We start from the raw sequence: 27,662 nt of genomic DNA on the forward strand, positions 1-27,662 counted from the left end.
ATCATATATATATATATAGAAGATAAGACATGATGCATAAGGACTGGAGAAGAGGGAATAGGAGCGTGTTGGAGTGCAAATAAAGAGACACATGAGATTGGGATAGGGTGGGACATTATAAGTAGGGTTTTTTGTCCTCATGTTATCGAGCGTAGAAAGAAAGAAGCTTTATATTATTGAAGATGGGAATGGAAAGAGATGAGTAGTACTATATGGTTGGATAATATATAGAGAGGTCCCCTTCCTACTCTAAATTCCTAAATCATGCAAATAAACAATTATTGAGAGAGAGAGAGAGAGAGAGAGAGAGAGGCCATTATTCATTAATATACTAGTGATATGTATTATATATATATATATATATATATATAGTCGGTAGCTAGCTAGCTAGCTAGCATGCATGTTTAATTCTGACCAGGCCGCTCTTCAGGCCTTTTTCTTTTTCTGTTTTTGCTTTTATAGACAGAACTGTTCTCTTCTTATTCCTCCTTTTTATTCATTACAATCATGATTGTTTTTTTGTCAAATAAAAGGGGAAAGGATAATTGAGAGGAAAAGTTATAATTTCAGTCCACGACTTCTAGCTAAGCCTACTTACTGCTACCAGCTTCTACCTTCCTTTGGACTATAGTGAAATTAGCTCATATCCTCCCCTCCCCTCCCTCGCCAGGTATAATGGGGGGAGCGGCTAACCAAAAGAAAATTTATGCATGTTTTATATTATCGGGTTTTTTCTTTTTGTTAATAAAACCTCAAGTATCCATATATAAATTTGAAAAAAAATTATAATTTTATCCCTTTTTTTTTTTAATAAGAGATACATTTGTCTTGTTTGTTTTCGTAGCTTCTATCAACTCATCTAATTTAATCATTACAACTTTCTCAAATTTTCACACAAATAAAATAAACAATTTAACTTTTTCAAATTATAAAATAAAAATAATATTAAAAAAATATTCTAATAATATTTTATTTAACTTTTAATTTTAATCTCAATTCATTTTATCTCCGAAAATAAATGAGACCTTATAGTCCACCTCCCAAAAATATATAACAATCAACGCCCTGTCAACTGGGCAGGACAGTGCTGCTCAAGCCCGTCCCTAATAAGAAACTCAGATCTTAAACCCATGTAGTTCAGTCCATTTTAAGCAATACATAAGCTTTGGGTCGACTCAAGTCAGCCCGGATTTCACAACTCTCACTGGCCTTTCCAATAATTTCAAAGTCCTTGCGTCAGATCAGGGATCAAAAAAAGGTGGTAATGAACAATATTTCAATCAAATACCCATATATATATATATGAACTACATGTTTTTGCGTGAATGATAATGTATATACATGCAGGAATATTACGAGTAATTCTAATTCACTCGGTTAACATACTATATATTACATTGAAATCATTGCTAGCTTACATGATTACGATACATTATACAACTAGCTAGCTGACAAATTTGATGTCACAATATTGGAAGGAAAAGCATCATATGTATTTTGGGAATGAGGAATCAGAAGTGAACAACAAATCACAACTTATACTTATTTCTTCTAAATTATATAATAATGCATATATGGCCCGCCAGGGTATCATCATTATTCGATTCTGCTGACAAATCATAGAAGAACGTACGCCAAAAGCCCCCCCCACATACTTCTACTAGCAGCGCATTTGAGGCAGTCCAAGGAACAATTCAGTCTCCACATCTATGTCCGAACCCTGGCTACTTTGGCTGCAGTTGAGTACAATCTCTTTCTCTTGAGCAACTGGTAACTGCCGTAGACAATTTTTTGCACCGCAAGTAGTTGTGTTAAGTTAACATATGAAAATCAGACATCAAGATTCATGGTCTGCTAAAAGGATGCCAACAGGACAAGCTAATTAAGAAGCTGGGTGTCTTTTAATTCCAATGACATCTCAACTAAACTACTTTTTGTTTCTGGTTAGGGCAAGCATGAAGTGGAGAAACGTATGTTGGTTTGGAAATATTGATTTTTATGGTCAGTTCCCAGATTGGAAGCCAGCTAAAACATGCAGTTCTCTTAAAACTGAGTTATAAGACAGCTAACATTTCAAAGTAAGGTGTAGTTGCAGGTTTGAGTAGATCACGAGTACCAAAGGCATTCACCTTTTTTCTTAAGCTTGCATTCTCTTCTAGCAAAAGTCTCTCCTGAAATTCATGAAAAGGTTTTAAAAATTAACTACACACATATATTTTAGCAGTAAAAGTGAACAAATGAGAGCGTATGTGTTGGTCTCCAAGCCAAATATACCTTTTCCTTTAGATGCTTTATTTGATCCATCAATAACTGAGCCTGTAATTTAGGTCATTTCCTGTTTGTTAGCTTTTCATATATGATATTCATCTTCTTACTGTTTCGGTTGCTTAGAATGGCGAGATGCAGGAAGTGAAAGATAATTAACCAGAATCTTCCAGCCTCTCAACTTCCTCTCCCGTTTTCATGGCAACCGGAGAATATATAATTTCTGAAAGAAGCCGCGTGTTCAGGTCAGGTTTTGAAGTACCTTTCTTTCCCTGATGCGGCATAGGCTTCGCTCCAACTGGCTCTCGATCTCTTCAAGTTCCTCACAAGTACACAAACTTAAACCATGTCCCAAAAGCTTCCTATGACAATCAAATTGCAGAGTGTAAAATTCCAATTCAGACGGAGGCCGTAATTAGTAAACGCAGCAAGTAGCAGCGTCAAAGCAAGAGAAAGAACCTTTGAGAAACATCAAGAAGCTCGATCTTCTTTGCCATGCTTACACTTTCACGCATCAGTTGCTGCACGAGGGATGTAATTTAATTATCACAAAAGCAATAAGTACGCACTGGATTCGTATTGTTGCAGAATAAATTGGTCAAAGACTCAAAATAATGAGTTAAACTTGCACACCAAACGTCTCAACTTTCCAATGTGTAAATAATTATCATAGAACAGTGCACTGGATCTGTATGAAATCATGATACTAATGACCAGTGATCTATCTACTTGTTCTTATGAGAAAGTGCACGAACAACGGTTATGATAATTGGTCCACCTGCATTTTATCGCACTGTATATTTTCTAATCACAAGATCATAATAAAGGCCTACCTGCATATATTGGTCCACTGCAATATTGTTGAATTCCCCACCTTTTGCATGGTTAAGATATCGTTCTGTCAACTTTTGCATGCTGAACTTCCAAAACATAAGATGATATCATGATCTCATATAATCTATTCGATTTATCACCTTTTGCAATAAGATGAAACTGATCGAATTGCACTTATAAGTCAATAACTGAAAATATAACATACGATCAGCTTCCCAGTTTGTTCATAGTTTCACTTATCAAAACAAATTTCATCATGCTTTCGCTTGAAAAAATTCCTTTGCATTGTCTCACTGTAATATATAGCGACTAATTTTATAGTTTGTTATAGCTGATGGGGGCGATGTAATTAAGCATCTCATGTAAACATGCAAAGTGTGTTGATGAGTTGTTTATTTCCTTTTAGACTTCTGTGATTGTGCTGATTTATCTCTCATTTATGTTGATGATTGATATCTTCCCTATTTGGATTGTATCTTTCCTATAATGTATTTGGTCTCTCTATTATAAATAAGAATCTAGAGGAGAAGGAACCTAACAATCTGTGGGATTTCTCTTCTCCATTCACTTTGACTCCATTTTCTCTTCCTACATTACACTTTCAACTTGGTATAGAAGCATGCTTGGGCTGTGAGGGTTAGATTAGTACAAAACAGTGTGACTTGCAGCGGTTGGCGACAGCAACGTACGAACGGTGGCAGCGGCAAGGAAGTCGAACCCATGGGTCTAATCAAAATCTTCTGGGAATCCCACTGACCAAGTTTCACGGTGAACAGAGAACGTTTGAAGGTGATTTCTTGAAAAACAATGTTCCTTGGAGGTTCAACAAGAACTGTCTTTTATTGATCTGGGGTTGAGTTTTCCATGATTTCGGGCTGAAATTAAACTCAAGATGATGAGATCGGCCTGTAGCGGTGTTTTCGAAGCAGAATCGAAGCTTTCTGGTTTTTCCGGCAAGGCTCAGAGACGGAGAACGTTTGTATGGAGAACAACGACATGTCGTTTCGTTGTTGCATGTGTAAATGACATGTCGTTTTGTTGCTGCATGTGTAAACGACGTGTCGTGCAAAGGAAGAAGCAACGCCAGGAGCCAAAACGACCTGCCGTTTTGAGGTAAAGTTTCAAGAAAAAAAAAAGGAAGAAGGAAAAAGGGGAAGGAGGAGTTGTTCCAGATTGTCCACTAAAGTGTGATTAGTGGTTGTTGAGTTCCATTAATTGAGTAGTGGAGCTATTTGGTTATGGATGATCCAAAGAAGGGTGAAGGACAGACCAGTGACAAGAGAGTAGAGAGCCACGTGACCTACTCCAATGAAAATCCAACCCTCCAAATCTCAATTGTGAAATTAGATGGACTCAATTATTTGGCTTGGTCTCAATCTGCACTCTTGTATATCAAGAGTAGAGGGAAGATAGGATACTCGAATGGTAAGATCCCTGAACCAAAGCTAGATGATCCTGCTTATGATAGATGGGAAGCTGAAAATTCCATAATCATGTCTTTGTTACCACATTCTATGCAACCTGATATCAATAATGGTTTTCTACTTCTTCGCACTGCAAAAGAAGTGTGGGATGTAGCTGCTCAAACTTTTGCAAAGAAGGGGAATGATGCTAAAGTCTATGCACTAAAGCATGGGATGACCCAAGGAGGGTTATCTATGACTGCTTACTTTCATCAACTATGGACTTTGTGGCAAGAAGTGGATCAATATTAGAATCTTCAGACAGAGTGTACTGCTGATTTGGTGAAAATTCGGAAGATAATAGGAGAGGAACTTATTTATGCTTTCCTTGGAGGATTGAATGAAGAATACGATTCTGTTCGGATTCAGATCTTGGGAAAGGATCCTCTACCATATCTTTGAGAGGTTTTTTTCTTATGTTCCCCAGGATCGATCCGCCTTGCTTACTGCTACTCAGTGTATTGATAAGACGGGTAGGAGCCGTGATGGGGGAAAAAAGCTGACACTACAAATGAAAAGGACAAGTTGTGTTTTGTGATCACTGCAATAAACCACAACACACTCGAGAGACTTGTTGGAGACTTCATGGTCGTCCTACGAGAGGTAGAGGAGGTGGCTCTGGTGGTGGCACTAGGCCTCGTGCTAATCACACTTCGACTGTGGATTCTACACCTACCATGTCTATGCTTGGTCCTTCCACTTTGGACCCTGGGGGGCTTAGCAAGGAGGAACTTGACACACTCTGTCAGCTTATGTCTCAGCTGGAATCATCCACCATTGCATCCTCTTCATTTGCTCACTCAGGTAATGCCATATCTCTGAATGCATCCTCCATTGAGTCTAATGATCCCTGGATAATTGATTCGGGAGCATTTGATCACATGACTGGTTTATCATCTCTTTTCTCTTCATATCATCTCTATTCAGATAGGGAAAAGGTTAGAATTGCTGATGGATCCCTCTCATATGTATCTGGTAAAGGTTCAATTCTTGTGATTGAGTCTTTGTCCCTTTCAGATGTTTTACATGTTCCCAACTTTGCAAATAATCTTCTCTCCATTGCTCGTATCACTCTAGCCTTAAATTGTCAATCTCACCATTGTTTTTTCCAGGACCTAGCCATGGGGAGGATGATTGGCAGTGGTAGCTTGAAGGATGGTCTTTACTATCTGGATTCGCAAATCAAGACACCTGGGCAAATCAAACAGGCTTATCATACCACCCGCATTCACGACTCTATGGTTATGGCATGGCTTTGGCATCAAAGATTAGGGGACCCTTTCTTCTTGTTACAACATGTTTTTCCACATCTTTTTTCTGGCCTTGATGTATCTCAGTTTAAATGTGAGACGTGTGAACTTTCTAAACATCATCATGTGTCCTTTCCTCCTAGTAATAATAAAAAGTATGGAAGCATTTGCCATTGTTCATACTGATGTTTGGGGCCATTCTCATATTGTTTCTTTATCTGGCTTTCGTTGGTTTGTTACTTTTATTGATGATTTTTCTCGCACCACTTGGGTTTACCTATTAAAAGAGAAAAGCGAGGTGTTTTCCATTTTTCAAACTTTTTATAAAATGGTTCAAATCCAATTTGGTACATCTATTAAAGGTGTTTGTTTTGATAACGGAGGAGAATACATGTCTGATAATCTTCAAAATTTCTTCCATGTACATGGGGCATCATTCACCAAACTACTTGTGTTCCACAGCAAAATGATGTTGCTGAGAGAAAGAATATGCATCTCTTAGAGGTCACCCGTGCATTACTATTTTCCATGCATGTTCCAAAATCATATTATCACCCCACTTACAGCGGCCTACCTCATTAATCGAATGCCATCTCATGTATTGAATTCTAAGAAACCTATGGAAGTTTTGTTACCCTCATTGTCTTCCTCCTTGTTTGTTGTTCCTCCTAGAGTGCTTGGTTGTGTTTATTTTGTTCATGTTCAAGGGTGCTCGTGGTAAATTAGATCCTCGATCTCTCAAATGTATCTTCTTAGGGTATTCTCCCACTCAAAAGGGGTATAAGTGCTATCATCCACCATCGTGAAAACGGTTTGTCACTATGGATGTTACTTTCTTTGAATCTCAACCCTATTTTTCTTCCCCTTAGACTTCTCTTTAGGGGGGAGAATAGACTGAAGAGAAGTCATATGTGGATCCTTTACCTATATTTATCCAGGCTCCAGAACCAGCAAACCAACAGACACTCTTGCAACCTTTACCTAGTGAGAACCAGCAGCCAGAGCCACATACTGATAAGCTATGCGAGCCACCAGGTGAAGAACTGAGAGTCTACTCACGACGCCAGATTAGTAAGACTGTTACCTCATCTACTTGCCAGCTATCCAACCCGGGATTAGGTAATTCTTTGTCTATCCCATACTCTTCAATTCCTATTGTTCATGATATGGACTTACCAATTGCATAACGTAAAGGAGTAAGATCTTGTAGTCAGCACCCTCTCTCTAACTTTGTTTCTTACCAAAATTTGTCCCCTTCATATCGTACATTTATTTCCAATTTGTCCTCTGTGTTCATTCCAAAAAATCTACAGGATGCACTTAGTGACCCAAAGTGTTGAGAGGCAATGCCAGAAGAGATGAAAGCCCTTGTTAAGAATAACACTTCGGACTTAGTTCTATTATATGTAAGTGGGTGTTTACACCGAAACTTAAGCCTGATGGATCTGTTGATAGACTAAGGGCTCGTTTGTTTTCAGAGATAAGATGAAATGAGTTGAGATTAAAGTTAAAAAGTTGAATAAAGTATTATTAAAATATATTTTTTAATATTATTTTTGTTTTGAGATTTGAAAAAAGTTGAATTATTTATTTTATTTTGTATTGGAAGTTGGGAAAGTTGTAATGATGAGATGAGATGAGATGTTTCCTGAAAACAAACGAGCCCTAAATACAAGATTGATAGCAAAAGGGTTCACACAAACCTATGAGATAGACTACGAAGAGACGTTTGCTCCTTTGGCGAAGATGAATTCAGTTTGGGTTTTGCTTTCTTTCGCAGCAAATGAGGATTGACCACTTCATCAGCTTGATGTGAAGAATGCATTTCTCCATGGAGACTTGGAAGAGGAAGTATATGTAATTCCCTCCCGGCCTTGAGTTTCCAGAAGTGAAGAAATTGAAGAAATACTTGGCCAGCGAGTTCGAGATAAAAGACCTTGGAAATCTGAAATATTTCTTAGGCATTGAAGTTACTCGATCTTAGCATAGGATTTTTATCTCCCAAAGAAAGTATGTTCTTGATATCCTCAAGGAAACTGGAATGCTTGGATGCAAAATGGTTGATAATCCAGTAGAAACTAATGCTAAGTTGGGAGAAGATGCTGAAGGAAATATGGTAGACAGGGGCAGATATCAGAGATTGGTTGGTTGGTTGATTTATTTATCCCACACTCGTCCAGATATCGCCTATGCAGTTAGTATGGTGAGTCAATTCATGCATTTACCATGTGAGTCTCACATGGAGGTAGTCTATCAGATTCTTAGGTATCTAAAGTCATCACCAGGAAAAGACTTGTTGTTTTCTAAGCATAATCACTTGAGAATAGAAGCATATACAGATGCAGATCGGGCTAGATCAGTGGAGGATAGAAGGTCTACTTCAGGTTATTGTTCCTTTGTGGGAGGAAATTTGGTGACATGGCGTAGCAAAAAGCAATTAGTGGTTGTTAGATCAAGTGCAGAAGCTGAATTTCGAGCTATGGCACATGGAGTATGTGAGTTACTATGGTTGAAGTTGTTGTTAAAGGAGTTAAAGGACGATACTACAGAGCCTATGAGGTTGTATTGTGACAATAAAGCAGCAACTAACATTGCTCATAATCCAGTGCAACATGATAGAACCAAGAATATTGAAACTGATAGACATTTCACCAAGGAGAAGCTGCGTGCAGGATTGATTTGTACTCCTTATGTGAAGACAGGGGATCAGTTGGCAGATATCTTAACAAAAGAAGTTACTAGCAACATGTTTCAAACAACTCTTCGCAAGCTGGGAACGAGAGATATTTTTGCATCAACTTGAGGGGGAGTGTTGATGAGTTGTTTATTTCCTTCTATACTTTTGTGATTGTGCTGATTTATCTCTCATTTATGTTGATTGATATCTTCCCTATTTGGATTGTAACTCTCCTGTAATGTATTTGGTCTCTCTATTATAAATAAGAATCTAGAGGTGAAGGAACCTAACAATCTATGGGGTTTCTCTTCTCCATCCCCTTTGACTCCATTTTTCTCTTCCTACATTACACTCAACTAAGTGTCCCGTCAATCCAATTAAGAAATATTTGATCCGAATAATGGTTCATGAAATGATTGTGTTTTGGGAGCTAGCTGGAACTTCTATGCATAAGCTCAAGTTGATGTTTTTGAGTGTTTTCTTTCAATCCTGTGGCTCTTCTTTGTCCTTGTCACCTATAGGAGCAGTTAAATGCTCTTAATTTTGGTTTTCCAATTAGTTGGGTCGGCTTTGGGTCAAAGAGTTATGTCTCCCTATCTTGGACTAGCATGTTATTAGAATGAACCAAACTTATTTTTCTTAATGGTTAATTTCATGTCTTTGTTGCAGATTAGCACGACTATTTTCTCACTTAAGGTAATGCAATTATAGTATATATACTCAGCTGTATGTTATTAAATTTAAAGATACAATCTCTACTGTACATTTTAAAGACAACATTTAGGCCCTATTTGGATTAAGAGATGAGTTGAAATAATTTGTGAATAGTAGTGAGATTTGTGAGTTGAAATTTGTGAATAGTAGTGAATATTAGTGATCTTAACACATCTCTCAATCCAAACCGGCTCTTATAGTATGTCTTTAGGTTAAATTTAACCAAAAAATAACCACCCAAAACTCTGAAAGTTGATGCTTTCAATTCATTCTTGTACTTTCTAGTTTCTACTCTTCATAGCATTATTTCTAATGAGCTTTCTTTTCTTCAACTTAGGACTGAGATTAGAATTTAGGGGTGTCACCCGCACCATGCAGGTAGGGGCCACCCCCTTCTGCACCCCGCCCCCAGCATGGGCAAAGTCTGGGTTTCCCACCCCGAAATCCAGCCTTGCACCACGGGGGGGTGCCTATTCCACATGTCGAGGGGTGAATTGGCCCCTGGTCCGTATTTTATATATATATAATCAAATAACTTATAATAACTATTCTTTTTTATAAATACTTTTTACACATTTGATTATATATCTATTTCTCAATCTCTTCTATTTGATTATTTCTATGGTCTTGTATTTGATTAATTCTATGGTAGCATGATGAATCGATAAGACGGAAAAGTCAGATTGGACCCAACCGAAACCGAAAAATTGAAAGTTTTGATTTCAATGATGAATCGGTCCGGTATCAGTTCTTAAATTTTTAAAACTGGTGTATACTGGTTCGATTCTAAAATTTGTCAAAAACCAAATCAAATTGGACCGGTTACACTCCTAATGATGTTGAGAACAATGTGGCATGATGAGTGAGATAAAGCAATGATTGAGTCTTTTTTTGAACTAAAATAAAGTTTGACCGATAAAAAAATTATTTATCAAATAGTTGTAAGGTATGAACCCCACATTTGATTTGTTGGTTTGATTGCAGAACATTGAAGCCAAATGTGTTTTTCTTGTGAGGATTATAGGTGACGTATTGGCCATACTTGTTCCTATCGTTGCTTTCAAGTCAACCTTTAGTACAAAGAGATGTATGGTTTTCCTTTTTTAAAGCTCATTGGCTCCACAAACAATTGATACCCTTTCTATGATCAAAATCAAGACCCACTGATATTCTGGAGTCCATGAATAATATTGAGAACTTCTTGGTGGAACTAGGTAATGTCATAATCTGTAATGACCCGGCCTAATAATTCTAAGGTTAGAATATTGTAAATTTTTATTAGGCCTAAATTATATTAAATGAGCCATATTGGATAAGTCCACGAGCGATAAATTATTGAGATTGATTAGGAGTTTTAGTTAAGCTCAATAACTAGATTAAATCTCAATTATTATTTATTAAACGAGTTAGAATCATTTTAGAATTTAAAGAATAACTATTAGAAATTTATTTCAATTTAAAATCATCACTAATTGAAATTTCCTACACAATCTCAGTCACTCTCAATCCTACATTAAATGAACTACTAAAATACGTTTTTAATTTCAAACACATTAGGATTACAATTCTAGAATTTGCATCATCTTAAAATTCCTAAACTCAACCCATACCATCCTATATATAGAGTCTCATGCACTGTACGTGCACCTACCTCTTCAAGCCTAGGCTTTTTGTTTTAGCTCCCTTTTTACCTTCAACATGCCGTAGCCTCATCTCCCCCACCATGAAACACAACAAGGCCACAATTGTCTCTTCCTCCTTCCTAATCACAACCAATATCGTCGTCCCTCCATCGCATCGTGATCAATTTTGTGTCGAAAATTTTAGGAAGTAACACTATAAGGTAAGTAACTTGATTAAGATTAACATACGTTAACTAGTTATATATATTATTATAAAAGTCAGTTCTTTGGAAGCCAGTGTTTACATACCACGCATGTCATGATATTTGAAAGCACATCATCCATCATGTTTCATTCAACATATTATAATTATGTATGTATTATGTATCTCATGCATCTCACGTTGCATAAGACACGTAAGCTTTCATAAGATCAAGTGTAAAATAAGCTCAGAATAGTTAATCAGATGGTTATTCAGATGCATGATACCAATATGATTTATGGATGAATGTGCAAGCCATGGAGCTAAGCGTGGTCCACCATAGTATGCTAGAATACTATTAGCAAGCTCCCCTTGCGGCTGTGAGATGTGGGGCTAGTGCACAACCTTACACACAGGATTAAGTGTGTGGACTAGTATGATAAGTAAGATAAGTCAAATAAGCCAAGATGAGTCATGCATTTCATAGCATACGTATGAACAGTCATGATTTTAAGTTCTCAACATGAAATATTTTATGAAAAACGTTATGTTAAGTATGTTTACGTTATGATGAGTTTTTTACTAAGTCATCAACCCATTTTAGTTGTTTTATATTTTTAAACTACCCAAAATCAAAATATTTATGAAGGTAGAGCTGCAGGACAAGACTTAGTCTATAGAGGCATGACAGTGGCCTAGATCATGTACATAGATTTTAAATTATGGGTTTTATAGCACCGACTTTGAAAATTTTTAATGAATGCTTCCGCGTATTCTCATTTATGATTTCAGTATTTTAATACAAAACGACTCTATTTATTTTAAGGAACCAATGTATTTGACACTTTCTTTATAATAAAATAAATATATATTTAAATCAGGTTTAGTAGTAGCACTCCAGCTCTCCAGGTCTTTAAAAAATTGACTTTATTATTAACCGTGAGGAGCGAGGTGCTACATAATCATTTCAAGATAATGTAGCCAATTAGGTATTTGTTCATACATTTGCTTTATTGTAAATGTTTACCAATATTTATTCTTTTCTTGTCTATATAGAGGTGGATACACAATTGAATGTTACAATAAGTGATAAAGAGTAGGTATGGTGGAGAGTTCATGAGGGTCTGAAAGCTCTTAATTTGTGATTTTTAATTTTATTACTTTAAATTTGTAAGGTAATGATATATAGTTTTATTTTTATTGTACTTTTTGGTTGTAATGTATTAATCTATAGTGGAATTTGCATGGTGGTGGACTTTGAATTTTGAACATTGAATATTATTGGTGGGCTGGTTGTGGTGGAGTTTGAACTTTGAAGTGTCTTGTGGTGGGGTTGACCATGATTTTTAGGCATTTGATTTTAGTTTTATTTTTTGCTAATTAGGACCTACTTAGTCTATGATGTGGTTGTTAGAGACTTAGGATTTATTGTTACTCATTTACTCAAAATGCCAAATTTCCTTTTTATTATTTTCTTCAAATCTCCCCCACATACTTTCTATCTTTATTTCATTTGCCTGTAGGTATGGCATATAGACTAGAGAAGATTTTTCGTGATTTCCTATGGGGCAGTTTTGAGGACATGAAAAATTTCCATTTGATCAAGTGGGATAAGGTATGCACACCTTTGTCCAATGGCGGATTGAGGGTTCGTAAATTGAGAACTCTCAATAAGGCTCTCCTAGGAAAATGGTTATGGTGGTAACATAAGGAAATAGATGCCCTTTGGAGGAAAATTATCAACATTAAATATGGGAGCATTTGGGGAGGTGGGTGCTCTAATGAAGTAAGAGGGGCTTATAGCGTGGGCGTGTGGAAATTTATTCGTAATGGTTGGGAAGACTTGCTAATTGCAAGCTTGCAATGGATAGGGGCACACAAGTCAGATTTTGGCACGACACTTGGTGTGGCAATGTTACATTGAAGACCGCTTTTCTCTCCCTTTTCAGGATTGCGCTCGATAAGGATGCCTCAGTTGCTGATAATATGGCCATCTCCTCTACTCCACTCGATGGTCAGTGAGATTTATTAGAGTGGCACAGAATTGGGAAATGGGAGATATTGATGATTTTTAAAGCGCGTTATACGCGCTGAACTTCCATGCAGGTGGAGAGGATCGATTGCTTTGGACATCTACAGGGAACAAGAACTTCTCAGTTCGATCCTACTATAAGGTATTATCGGCCCACTCCCCCATTGCATTCCCTTGGAAGTGCATATGGAGGAGTAATGCTCCCCTCAAAGTGGCTTTCTTTGGTTGGCTAGAATCTCACGGGAAAATATTGACTATTGACAAGCTGAGGAGGCGTGGCCTCTACTTAACATATTGGTGCTTCATGTGCAAACATGATAGTGAATCAGTGGATCACCTTCTTCTTCATTGCAAAGTAGTTAAGGCTTTATGGGATGAAATATTCACAAGGTTTGGTATGGCATGGGTAATGCCTAGAAGGGTGATAGAGTTATTGGCATGCTGGAGAGGATTCCGGGGCAACAAGCAGATCATGACTATTTGGAAGATGGTGCATCTATGCCTAATGTGGTGCACATGGAATGAGAGGAATAGTCGTCGTCTCGAGGACAAGGAGTGCACACTTGAAGGGTTTAGAGACTTTTTTTTTTATCATAACTTGTTACTTTGGGCTTCATCTATTGTATTGAATGGAACATCTTTTAATGACTTTTATGCTGCTTTTCGCAACACTTAACTTGTAATCAAGCCTTTTTATATACTCACTGTGTACTTGGGCATTGCCTAATTACGAGAATTAATAAAATCTTTTTTTACCTATAAAAAATGATTTTCTTCAAATACAATTTGCGCTTTTCAATTTAAAATTAAATAGATGCCAAAATTAATTGCGCTTAGCACTTTTGGTAATTTAAATTCAATATTGTCCATTTTCTTTACAAATACAAATTAAAATCGAGTTTAATATCAAAATTAAGCTTTAAAATTAGAGTTATGACATTATTGGACCAAGAACTAGAAAAGAAAATCCTACTCTTAAAAATCATCAATAAATCCAATCCAAAAGAGGTAGAAAAGTGAAAGCACAAACCAACAGAACCAACCATAGACAGTCAAGGTCAGTTATGCTTGTTCCCAAGTAAATAAGAGTAATGTTAGATATAGTCATGAGTTGTGTAAGCATTGTGCACTCATTTTGGAAAAGAGTGAGTTCCACTATTAAGAAATTAATTTCTTCATGTAGGTCTCATATTTACTTACTTTTTTCAGAATGAGTGTATGGCGCTTGCACACTCTACGACTGAAATATCATTTCTCATAAAATAATGGGTTTGTCTTTAGCTTGGGATTGAATCCAAATTGACAATTCATTTTTTCAGCCCTACAACGCCTTAACCATTAAGAGGACCTACTATGGGTTAACCTTTCATGAAGACATGAGATTTTCAAAAAAGAAATGCTACTCTTCATCCTAAACTCTGTCATCTCCGGTTACATATAGTCATGATGTGTCATATTTTTCAAGTGTCCTCTTTCATCAACTACTTAAATGACACAGACTTGAAATCTACAAAATCAAGATGTGTGAGTGGAGATCATAGGAATTAGGGTGATTCAAAATTTCAATGTGCTATAATGGGTTTTAGGAACTACGATGATATTCAATGTTTTTTAGACCATGGAAATATTTTTAAAGCCTTTTGAGATTTAGGGCATGTTTGGGCGGGCAAAGAATTCTCAAGACTTCATTCCTAAACATTACTCAAACACAAAATAATTTTCAATGTCAAATTTTCAATTTTATAATCTAATCATTACTTAATCATTATTCAAACACAAAAACCAATACAACTTTTACAAACTTTAAAACAAAAGTAATATTCAAAAACTATATTCAAAAAAATTTTTAACTTTATAATATTTTTATTCAACTTTTTCTCTCATTTACCAAAATCCAATAAAACATATTCACTCAAACCATTTATTTACTATTCACAAAATTTTAAGATACTCAAAGTATCCAAACATGCCCCTTAAAGGAAGATTTAAGAGGGCCATTTCAATTTTTGGGGTTCCAAAATTTTATCCTCAACCCTCTAGCTCCACCACTGCGCAACTCCATTATTACAAGTGAGCAACCTAATGAATAGCTCACTCACAATTTGGAATATTACATGCAATGCATTTGGGAGAAAGGATGGTAATATGTCTATTTATGACACCTTTCTTACTCAATCTTACAATAACAATTTGTGGGTTGATAACTAGTACCTATGGTGCTTGGCTATCAATATAACCATATCAAACACCAGTTTATCACTGCTTGTTCCATTCGGATATCTTTCACAGGTCCTAGACTGACCAAGAGGTAGCAAGTGATCGTATTTTGAATGTTGGAGTTATAAGACGCATAAGTGTATGAGGAGATAACTCGAAATATGTTTGACTGATGGTGGGGTTCTCGGTGTGGAAGTTGACAAGACCTTATTTCCCTTCCTTTCATTACATGATTTTCCCTTCATGTAATTTGGCATAATCTTGTAATTCAATTTGAAGTCTCAAACACGATTCATCATTGAGAGAGAACATTTCACAAATGTACCATGAAACATGGTGGTGAAACAATGAGACTTAATAATTTACAATTCATAACTATTAGCTTTATAAAATGTTAATCTTATTTTATTTACAAACTAGTTGATCTTAATTATTTACCATCATCGTTATTGTGTTTTAAGCCTTTTTAGTGTACCGATATATCTAATAGTTGCGTTCTTTGTGGATCATCGTGCATATTGAACTTGTGACTAGATATGACAAATTAAAGTGAGCAAACCAATTAGGATTATAAGGGAGAAGAGTTAATGGACACGTGAAGAAGATGCAAAGTAGTGGACTTGTAAAGATTCCAAAAACCATCCTCAAAAGGCTCTAGGACTAAACGTTCCCCACATTATGATACTTAGCAATAGTATTGTTTTCAAGTAGAGGGCTATTGGGCAAGGTGCAGTTCAGACAGCAATGGATATAGTGAATGAGATATGATGCCTTTGCATTGAATACATGTTGCAATTAGTTAATATTAAATGTGTTGAGCTGTTGATCAAAGTTTTATATTAAGTTTTTAATTTTTTTCCCAATCAATCTCACATTTTGATCTTTAGTGGGGGGAGTTTATTTTTGGTGCATAAAAATTGCATCAGCAATAAGATATAAATATCACTTTCTGCATGATTTTTCTTCTGTTTGATATTCTATTTTCTCATATCATTTCATGATCCAAAAAGGGAAGAGTACTTTAGCGTGTAGATTGACAGAAGAGGGAGTAGTTATTAGATTAGTGTGAGGAAAATATATGTTTGGGAGGGGTTTCTGATGTTGCATATATGATGTAGTTTGACATTATGAAATATATCTAATCCATGTTGATATATAATGTATCTTTGACCCATTGATTATATTAACAATATTTCAGAATGAGCTGTTCTAATCATTGTATTATGTTTAATTATAGAGTAATGCTAAAAAAACAATAGTTACACTACTATTTCATCATTATTCTACCATGCTAATAAGATAACATTTAATAATCATCCCCTAGTTATATATTGAAAATATAAAAATATTCTCTCATTTTCGTTTTATGTTTGTTCCCTATGTGTTTGTGTGGTTGAGTGGTTTCGAGAAGCGGGGGTATAGTTCATGCAACAGATTAGTTGAGTTGCACTTGTAATTGGGATGGTCATATTTTTATGGTTTGTTAGAATTAGGTTCAATTATTTGTATTATTAGTTTTGTCATGTAATTGTCAAAGGGGAAAACTGTTGATGTAAAAATAATTGTGTTGGCAAATTCAAAGTCCAAAGTCAAAACTTGATTAATGTACTAAGTTGTAATGAAGTAAGATTAAGGTGCAATTTGGATAGTGAGTTGATATGAGATTAAATGAGTTGAGATGAAAGTTGAATAAAATATTATTAAAATATTAATTTTTAATATTATTATTATTTTGTGTAACAATATTAGAGATATTAGGGTAAACTTTGTAGCTCAACTCACTTAAGAGGGTGAGTAACCTCCAGAAATTGAGAGAGGAGAGGAAATTCTAGAATGTTCATTCAAAAGATTCTTTAGATAGTCCTTATAGGGTGCTGCAATGGAATTTAAGTGGAACCTCTCTAACGGTGTGGACCATTAGATCAAAAGCTCCACCACCGGTAAGTTCTTCGATTTCCTCAGTCTTCTTGACATGGTTTCTTTTGGTTCTGGTTTTATTGCTCCTTTGATGTTTGTGGGTGGTAAAGTTGGCTGAGCCGTAGTGTGTTGCCCTAATTTCTTTTTAATTTCTTTTTTCTTTTAATAAGTAAAAATATTATATATATATATATATATATATATCAAAAGGAGTAACCAAGTACACTGATGTATACAAGAGAACACCTTGCCCATAATAGAAAATCTCTTATAACCCAAAAAGCCTGTGACAAACAACTCAAAATACACCAAGCCCGACCACAATCCCTTGTTTCCCATAGAACTAATACTCTGCCCAAAAACCCCACCCCAACCCCTAGTTTCCCGTCTTCATAATGCCCTCCCCTTAGACTTCCTTCTAGTTGAGCTACCACCCTTGGCATCATAGTTGATTGTCGAAAAAAGACGTTGTAACTCCTTACTTTTCTTGAAACTTGATTTGGTTTCAAGCAAGTGGCTTGCCTCGATCGCAGGAATTAATTCTTTAAATTGGTCTTCACATCCTCCATGTAAAATTCCCACTAACTGCTGAATCTCATTAACTTTAGGCAGAATCCTATCTACTATTGGAGGAAGAGAGACCAAGGGAGCCACAATATCCCCAGACACAATATCTAGCTGCACTCCCGACTCTAGGCAAGGCACTAACGCCAAATCCATATTCAAATCTCGTACCTCCTCAACAACTCCATTGGTTGTCTCCAATGATATGACATCCAGTCCCCTCACCTCTGGTGACCCTTTATGTGCAACTTCAGCGGATCCCTCCACCAATGGTGTGACACCATTTTCCTTCAACTCCGACAAAGGAGCCATAGTTTCTTCAGGTACAGAAGTCACCTAAGGCGAATGACATTCTATTACAGATGTCTCTACGCCGATACCCGACGTAGAACCCACTTCAAATAACCTTGACTTCCTTTTGACCTGCCATACTCTTCTGGATTTGGTTATAGGAATAGGGCTGAATCTGATTTTTCGTTTTCCTTTATCTGAGTTTAAAGGATTCAAGCCTATCTTAGTCTTGTTCTTTACAACCTTGTTGCCTCCAGTTGAAAGTAGGTCTATTTTAGCAAACAAAAAAGCTATCGCTGCCTTCAATTCGACAAGTTGGGTTTCCATCTCCTTTAAAGAATTATGCATCTCGACAAGCTGGTTCTAAGGTGTGATCTTCAACCCACTTACCTCATTCCCCTCACTATGAACCCCCGAATCATGACCGGTCTTCAGAGCTGCCACATATGATCGTCTCGCCACCGTGGATATACTATGGTCTTTATGATTCACCTCCAAGTTGATATTCTCATTCTTCTGTTGGTTTTCCTTCTTTGACCCATCAGCAAAAAGCATATCCGCAGCTCTACGTAATTCCGCAGCAAATTTCTCCCAACCCAGACCTTCATACCCTTCAAGAATGGCTATAACACTCCGCCAGCCTCCTCTACCATATTCGGTGACAGTTAGAAACCTACCATGCTTATTGGAGCATCTTTGAGCCATGAATGTTCTGTTGCCTTCAGGCAAAGTGTTTTGTGAAGTCCAAATTTTTTCCCGCTTGTATTACTGCTTTCATCGTAGCCATCAACCATTCTAGACCACTGCGACCCATCACTAGATATCTCCACACCCTTCTACTCCTCTCCACAATTTTTAATGACGAACTCCATGATTCTGGCAAAAGCTCAAAAGCCTTCGATTTCACCCAAAAGCGCACCAGCTGACCCATACTGATCAACCCTTCGACTTCAGATGCAGGGGCATCCCACGCTGAAATGCATCATTATGAAGAGTAAAATCAGTGTGCGAATGTGGCTGGAATTATCAGGTTGGGAAAACCAGAGCCCAAAGGCGCACTAGGTTGGTAAAAACAGAACCCCTTAACTGAGATAACGGAAACCTCCAATCGCCGTAGAATGACCGGCGTCAGAGATCCCACAATGGGGTCGTCGGAGTCCGTTGAACACATCTGTAACGATGGCTAATGCAAAGGCTCAGGTCGCGTGAAGTAACGGAGGAAGTAACGAAAAAACAATAGAATACTCCCAGTCACCTGCAAAGGACCGACGTTGGATGCCTCACAACAGACTCACCGGAGTCCGTCGTCCAAGTCTGTGGCGGAGTTGAAAGTGCACGGCGATAGTACGACACCTTCGACAGAGATGAAGTGAAAAAACCAAGTTCGCCGGCAAGGACCGACGTCGGACGACCCTCAGCGAGGATGCTGGGGTCAGCCGGCCTCGTCTGTGATGGAGGTGAGATATCACACTCCGATTGATGATGGGTGAGAGGTGGCGGTGGGTTGGTTGAGTTAGGGTTTCTCGCTTCACTGTTCACCCACGAGAATCGCAAGGTGTAGGGAGAGAATCGCAAGGTTAGCCTACAAATTTCATTTTTAATTTGTGAAATGTGGAATACGAGGTGTATGGAAGAAGAAGGTGGTAGATCTAGTTTGTAGGCTACTTCTCCAACTTTTTGTATGATCTAATACGGCCCATAGAATCTAGGAAATAACTTAAGGCTCAGTCAGTTGGCCACTGAATGCTGCGTATAGGGTTGGAGTTTCAAATAAACTCACTCTCCCACTTCTATCTGATGTTTCTTCCTCTTAAGGTCAGCATACTTCTTCATGCGATCATGAGCCCTCTGTAGGTTTTTCTTTAATAATTGCAAAATCTGATCCCAAGATCTCAATTCCTCCTCCACGGCTTCCACCTTAGTAGTTCCAGGGGTATAGGATAGTAATTTTGGTGGGGCATAGCAGTATAAAGCCTCAAAGGGTGTGAGGCATGTTGAGGAATGGTAAGTGGTGTTACCACCATTCTGCTAGGGGAATCCAGTAGGCCCAAGTCTTGGGTTTATCACACACAACATCTTAGATAATTTTCTAGTCACTTGTTCACAGCCTCACTTTGATCATCAATCTATGAATGGTATGAAGTGCTTAAGGCCAGATGGATGCCTTGTATCCTGAAAAGCTCTTGCAAAAATAGACTAGTAAATACACTGTGAGATCCCTAATTTTCATGGGTTTTAATTCCTTATTATTTATTTAAATTTGTTATTTTATTTATGTTATTTTATTTTGGTGTGTTTCGATTTGGGCTTTTTAATTTGTAGTGTTTTTATTTTTGTTGGGCTGTATGTGTGTGTGTTTTATTTGGCCCAGCAGTGTGGCTTAACGGATGCCCAACCCGTGTGAATTGAAGGCCTAACCGTGTGGCTAAAGGGCCCAGCCCGTGCAGATTAAAGAACCCAGCCCCTTGATGAAAACGGTGCCGTTTTGGATAGAACTCTAGGGTTCCATCTCGTTTCCCTTGCGCCGTGCAGCTCATCTTCTTCCTGCTTTTCTTCTTCCTTTTTCTTCTTCTTCTATCTTCTTTTTTTTTTTTTTTTTGATAAGTAAACAATTCTTCTTCTATCTTTTTCCAGAGTCATCTTGTTCCAGCAGCTACCATTGCCACCACCTCCTTCATCCATCTCATGGCAGCTCCGTGTCGTTCGGCAGTGGCTTCGAAGAGTTGTTGTCGAGCTACAGCTCCACACGGCCACCACCACCTTCCACCTCGAGCTCCATGTTGTCCCCGTGTCAATCGGCAGTGCTTCCCTCAACTGCTGTCAACCGGCCATTTCACCAACCTTCACTTCCACCTCGAGCTTCCATTGCATGTGAACTGTGCTAGTCATCTTCAATCAAACCAACTTACTCGATCTATATATAGGCCACAAGTTCCCTCATTTAAATGTTCCTGTTCATGTTCCTCCTCCCTCTCTGGTATAGGCTAGTTTTTCTCATTTTGATCTTTGTTCTATAAATCTTTAAGCCTTTTGCCGTGTGCACCACCACACACAGTGTCTTACCGTGGTTGTGCGACCATTCTCGTGAATCACTCGATTGTTACAACTTGTATAAAAGCAACTCGTGAGTTAGGAGCTCGTTTCGGCATTGCTCCGCCGTGAGCTGCCGTGAGCTCCACCGTGTGCCGCTACTGTGCCGCCACCTTTGGCAACACCCCCTTTTGCGCGATCTTCCAGAAATTCTTCATCTTCGTGTAAGTAATTTTCCAACGCAACCCGTGAGGTTTAAAATAGGATTTTTATAATTAATGTTATTTTTGTAAACTGTTGGTTGAGATGGGCCTTGGGCTATTGAAGTGTTGGGATTTAATTGCAGTTGAGGTTAGATTTGGACCTTGGGCCAGATTGAGGACGAGATTATGCATGTAGTTGGTTGTAAACTAGATATTTGTAATTGTTGTGAATTTATAAATGAGTAATTCACTATGTCATCCAATATTTGTTGTCATGCATAATAATAATGTTTATGATTGGATCAAATGTGATTTTTGGCGTGAGCGATTAAAAGTGTATTTTTGAAAAAAAGAAATGTGGTTCTGTTTCCTTCATATTTGACTGTATATGGACGTGTGATTGTATTAATGTGTTTTAAATCTCTTGGATGTTGTTTTGCTTAATTACTTGTTGAGATGTCATAATCTCATTGTGGTGTATTACCCTACAGTTTCGTCTTATGGTATCGTAGATTCTGACGCAGAGCTCGAGTATGAACCTGAGGGACCGGCTCTGCCAAAGGCACGACTTGCTGATAAGTTGTTCAGCAATATGGGATTTGTTTCCCTTATGTTATTTATTTTCTTTAAATTATTTGTCAGATGGCTGTATAATTCTTGTAAAGATATTTTACTATTTTTTGAACATTATGGTACTTAATAAAATGACTTTTTTATTTCTCCGCAGTGAGTATTATATTGTACACTTATTACATGTTGTACACACTTTAAACACTGGTCGTTGGGGTGCATGATCCGTGTAGTCATCATCCCGGTATCACGAACTCCACTAAAATAACACGTGGGGGTAGAGGGCATCACATAAACTCCCTCTGTCTGAGACAATGGACTGAGGCATCCCATGCAACCTCAAAATCTGTTTAAGAAAGAGCTAGGCCACAGATTTTGCTAAAAAAGGATGCGTGATAGGAGTGAAGTGGGCATATTTAGTTAGACGATCCACCACTACCCACACACTATCAAACCCTTGAGATTTAGGTAGCCCTTCTACAAAATTCATAGTGATGTGCAACCAAGGTTGAGAAAGAATTGGAAGGGGTTGTAACAATCCACTAGGCTTAGCTTGATCTACCTTCACATTTTGAGAAAGTTATAATAATGAGATGAGATGAAACATTTCTTATATCCAAACGGGGCCCAAGTCTAGTTGGAAATTGGATTGGAAAATATGTAAAAATGTGGAGTTCACTAGGCACTCATGACACGCATACTTGACCAAATTCTAGAGACTTCGCTAGATGGCACACTAGACCCTTGCTCAAGCAAAATTTGCAGATTTTAGTTCGCAAGACATTCTTGGAGGCACTTGCATTAACAATACTTGAAACTAGTTCACGAGGTGCATGTGGGACATTGGCTCAAGCAAAATGAAAATTTTTAAGTTTGTATAGGATTATCTTGCTTTTAAAATGATGTATCTTCTCTTTATTAACCCTATATTCACGACATCAGATTTGAAAGGCCACATTTCAAGATTTCTTATTATTTTAGAGAGAGAAACACTTGAACATTCTTGTTTCTTTATTTTTTTTTATTGGCACTGGGTGTCTGAAAAGAGCATCGTGACTAATTCCAGAGGTGCACAGGCTCTCAGTAAGAAGTTTCCTACAAGTGTACTTCGGATAATTCAAAAAAAAACAAAAAAAACCCAATCCAATATATGGCCCCTAGAGATTGTTTGCACCCAAGGAGATTTGAACCTAAATATGCAAGCCATCTTTATGATTAATCAGAAACTAATTGAGAGATTGCTTGTGTGCATCTATGAACTTCTTGTAGTTAATTTTTTTTAGTGTATTTTTGGGTGTTGGGTGAGCACCCAGAGTGTTATTATTTTAAGTTCTTCAAAATTTTCAACTTCTTCAACAAAAACTGGCCTTGTGTTATTTACTTTAATTTCCTTCGGTATTAATAATTTTTATTGACTATAATTGCTGGAAAAGTTATCCCTCTTGAACTTTTGAACTGGTCATTATTGGCATAGAACACCTATATTCACCTCCCTCTATGTTTTTTCATATGTAACCTACCTCCTACGTGTCTTGTCAGGTCAAATATAGGATTTTCATAGATAAAATAAGAGACTCTTACAGAAAAGATATGGAAGTGTGCATTGGATGATTACTCTTATTGTTCTGGACGCAAATGAAGTGTAATTCCCTCCACGGTTTTACACCCTCACAACCTAATAAATGGTTCAAACTTCACTTATGTTGAGAGTTTATATATATATAAATATATATATATATATATATGCTGCAAGAGTAATACCAGGTACATATAGGTTCCAAATAGACAAGTCTCGTGCAGACTTTTTGTAACAATGTGGGTCACACTCAGAAGGAATTTTTTTTTTTTTTTTTACATTTTTTATGATAGAGTCTACTTTTTTACAAAAGACCTATGCAAAACTTGTTTATTGTAACTTGTACAAATTATTTATCATCTGAAAAAAAATCTGGAAGTGTGAACACTGTAGTTTATCTGCTGGTTTCACACATGCACTGTTATGGGTTTATCTGCTAGCTGGTTGCATCTTTTGCCCCTATGGGTTTTTTTATTGTTGGGTTTTCTCTTGGTCTTGGTTGTAGTTTATGAGGTGTTGTTCTTGTTGCAGTATTGGTATGATTTCTGTACTTCCCTGCAGTGTACAGGTTGCTGCTTATGGTCAAAGTTTCATTCAATTTTGAATTAGAGACGTTAATGTCGACTTAACCCCTAGCCTTCCAACAATACGGCGCTCTTAACATGTACTACGTAGCTCAAATAGCTTGTTCTTGAAGTATATGTGTGCTGGAATTTTGTGTTCTTGCGTACTATTTTTGCGTATTCTACTCAAATCACTTGGACCCTCCAAAAACAGAAGCACAAGGCCGAGAGGAATGGAAGGATGGAGAGGAAGTGGCGGTCATGATGTGGAGTGGGCCGGGGCGAGTGAGGTGTGATATTGGTGGTAGTTATAAGAGAGAGTTAAGGAGCTCTCTCTTATATGAGGTGATGGCGGTAACACAAAGAATTTATTGAAGGGAAATAATGAGCTGGTCACAAGAGCCATGGAGTTGAATTGAAAGATGGTTTACAATCCAGCTAAGCATAAACCGTTTCCCATCTGTTCGAGTATAATTTTCCACTGACTCAATTTTCGAATATATATTTCTTTTACATGAAAAATAAATCTTGTCTTATTTTTTACTAGTTTAAAACTATAAAACCGAGAGTTCATAGGAATTAGAATATACAAAACAACTTAGCTCAACAAAGATTTAGATGAGGACAATTGGTAGCATGCATGAAATCTTGTACAACATAAAATTAAGTCTTAACTAAACATTTATATGCATGTGGTGAAGTGAAAGAAAGAGTACTTATTGATATACTGTCATAATTAAGAATCTTAATTGCCTGATGTCGATGCATGCCACATAAACAAGATATATATATATATATATATAGCTGCTCAAGACTAATTAGAAGTCGAAAGAACGCAATTAATTAAGATAGTTTCTCCTGATATCATGTAATCTAACATATCTAAGTGCAACTGATGCAAACAATTAATTAGTAGCTATCAATAGAATGAACGTAAACCAAGCTATAGAATCAAATGCAATAAATTATATATATATATATATAGATGTATATTTGTTTTGTTTGAGTAGACACACAAAGTACAACCACCCCATAAAATAACATTCATTGCATTACCCACGATGCTGTACTGTAAAACTATTACTGTCGGTTGATTCAGCTTAAAAAGTGCAACTTTTCCCAATAAGTACTTATTGCTGTTATTAAAGGCTTCTTAATTGAAGGATTAGAATGCAATCCTCATACGACGGAATCTATATATGATGGCAAGGAAATTGGGGGAAGTTGTAATAATGGTATGTTAGCATGCAGATCAGGGTTTAGAAATTGCATTTAAAATGGCGGAATAGGGAAAATCCCATTGGTTGAACCAGAAGGACCAAAGGCAAGCTGGGGGGCTCCCCATTTCCAAAATCTCACTGGCTGTATGTATTTTCGTCCGACTTTAACAAACCCTAATGAACGAAAATTGCCTGCATAACGAGACAATTAATAATTGGAGAGGCACTTCAGAGACATCAGTAAAGATGAAAAGCGGCACAGAATCAGAAGAGATAGATCAGAGAGATCAGACCCACTAAGGAGATGGTTCTGAAACTCCAGACGATGGAAGAAAAGAAAACAGCAAGATGCCAGCAGAAAGCAAATCCCTAGGGCTGTTTTGCCTCCTAACTTGGCTATAGCTATGAGCGGAACTCAAAGGTATTGGCCAATCTAAAAAGTTCCCATGTAAAATCTAACCAACTGCTAGGGGAATGCTAAAAAGTAAGTAAGATATCACTGAGACACTCACACATGGAGCATATAATTGAAAAGAAACGGAAGAGAAACATATCCAACACAGAAAGGCCAAATTCCTCGTACATTAGGCCTGTACTGCAATTTCCCAGACCTTGTGCTACATCACGCAGTCATTAGTATTCCAAAAACATGGAAGTGCTCACAAATCTTTGATTACGCGTATCGAAGAAGCACAAGAGAGAAATAAAAGTAGAGACAAAAAGAAATGGAGGATTGCATAATTATTGTATTGGGAGATGAAGTAGAAAATAAACATACTCAGAGCTTGAAAACTCATAGAGCCTGCCTTTCTGGGAAAAGACGATCGCGGCGATTTCGGCCTCGCAAAGGATGGAGAGCTCGAAGGCTTTCTTTAGCAGTCCACTTCGACGCTTCGAGAAGGTGACTTGACGGCTCGTCGCGTTTTCGATTCGCTTCATCTGAATCTTTCCTCTCACCATGTTCTAAATGACCACAAAAACTGCTTCATATCAGTATGCCATATCCCCGATCGGTATCGGAGAAAAGTACTGTACGAAAGATCAGCATGAAATAAATCCAAATCTCACCAACTACTTTGGTGAAAATTCCAAGAACGCTTATGCTTTGGCTCAAAAAGTACTATAGGAAAGATATGTCAAAATTTACAGGAAAAATTACAGACGAAGAAATCCGGGAAGAATTTAGAAACATAAACGAAGGAAATTAGTGCTAAACTTGAGAGAAATTGTGACAACCCAGAACCAAAAAGAAACTAGATAAAAACTAAGAATTAAAATATTTTATGGAAAACTAAACCCCAGAATCTGCAAAAGATGCACACAAAAAAATGGGCATTTTTTATATGAATAGTCAGAACGCACAGACACCGGCAAGATTTAGACAAACCCCAGTTACATATCAGAGTGCTAGAAAATCTCAGAAACCCTAGGGAGATTCTAAGAGCAAAAACAAAGAGGGTCTTCTTAGCTATGGATGTATGGGTCTCTTTAACATCCATGCCACAGGCCCTTCCATTTCCAAATTCATCAATCCTTGTCTTTCTCTCTCAAGCTCTTACCCCACAAAACAGAAAAAGAAAAGCATATACAACCACAAACCAAAAGAAGAAGAAAAGGCAACTTCGAAGATCATGATTTGACGTATAAAATAAAGAAAATACATATCCATTTCTCTTAACTTGTTTTGGTAAAATTAAGAAAAGATTAAGAAAGACAAACCGAGCAAAATTTTTATAACTATTATAATACTGTCCAGCCGCTGTGGAGCAGCTCCAATGGGAAAAAAATACACAAAGAAAGGTTCAGTTAACTCACAACGTCAACATCATCGTACAATGACGTTCGCGACGACCCAATCAGATATAGACACGAGAGCAGTTCCGATTCTTGGCCGTGGAAGTCGACCGCGTCACGTGGTTCGCATTGTGCCGCGGGCCAGCTAACACTTTTTCACGTGAGCTTTGCTGCACAACCTCCACCACACTCCACACTTCACACTTTTTTTAATTTTTTAAATTTTTAATATTTTTTTTAAATTTTTTTTTGAGTTTATTCTTTTTAAATTATTTTAAATTTTTTATTCATTATTTATATAATAAATATTTAATAAAAGAAAAAAATAATAAAAATTAAAAATAATATAAAATGTAAAGGTTGTATAAATAATAAGAAGTTGACTAGATTTTTTGTTTTCATATATTTGTTTTGTTTTGTTTTATTTTATTTTATTTTGCGTTTGTTGCTGGGGAAGGGAGGGGGGGAGGTTGTTGGGAAGGAGAAGCGGAAATTCTGTGACACGTGGTTTTGGTAGAGAGATTCATCATGCCTTGGGGATTGGCCATTTCGGGGGAGTATCTGGGCTCTGATTTAAACAGTAACGTGACATAAAATAATTTTAATTGAATTTTAAAATTTTAAAATTTAAATTATTTATTATATTTAATATAAAAAA

At 37.1% G+C, this 27,662-nt stretch overlaps 1 protein-coding gene across 1 annotated transcript; it reads right to left on the minus strand.

Annotated features, from left to right (window-relative positions):
* Positions 1–1,274: 1,274 nt before the first annotated feature.
* On the minus strand, positions 1,275–26,945 carry LOC108998644 (MADS-box protein AGL42-like). The gene is made up of 8 exons (XM_018975268.2): positions 26,279–26,945; positions 25,989–26,173; positions 3,099–3,180; positions 2,725–2,786; positions 2,528–2,627; positions 2,275–2,316; positions 2,130–2,171; positions 1,275–1,774 (listed from the first exon to the last, which is right to left on the minus strand). The coding sequence occupies exons 2-8, from the start codon at positions 26,168–26,170 to the stop codon at positions 1,661–1,663; spliced, it is 624 nt and encodes a 207-aa protein (XP_018830813.1). The 5' UTR covers positions 26,171–26,173; positions 26,279–26,945; the 3' UTR covers positions 1,275–1,660.
* Positions 26,946–27,662: the final 717 nt, after the last annotated feature.

This window comes from Juglans regia, chromosome 1 (assembly GCF_001411555.2).
Source record: "Juglans regia cultivar Chandler chromosome 1, Walnut 2.0, whole genome shotgun sequence".
NCBI lineage: Eukaryota > Viridiplantae > Streptophyta > Magnoliopsida > Fagales > Juglandaceae > Juglans > Juglans regia.

Excerpts from the sequence above, each read along its gene's own strand:
- LOC108998644 (XM_018975268.2), bottom strand. The coding sequence starts at position 26,170 with ATGGTGAGAGGAAAGATTCAGATGAAGCGAATCGAAAACGCGACGAGC. Across the intron at positions 2,787-3,098 it reads CAGTGGACCAATATATGCAG|CAACTGATGCGTGAAAGTGT; the intron begins GTAGGCCTTTAT and ends TCCCTCGTGCAG. Across the intron at positions 2,628-2,724 it reads CTTCTTGATGTTTCTCAAAG|GAAGCTTTTGGGACATGGTT; the intron begins GTTCTTTCTCTT and ends TGATTGTCATAG.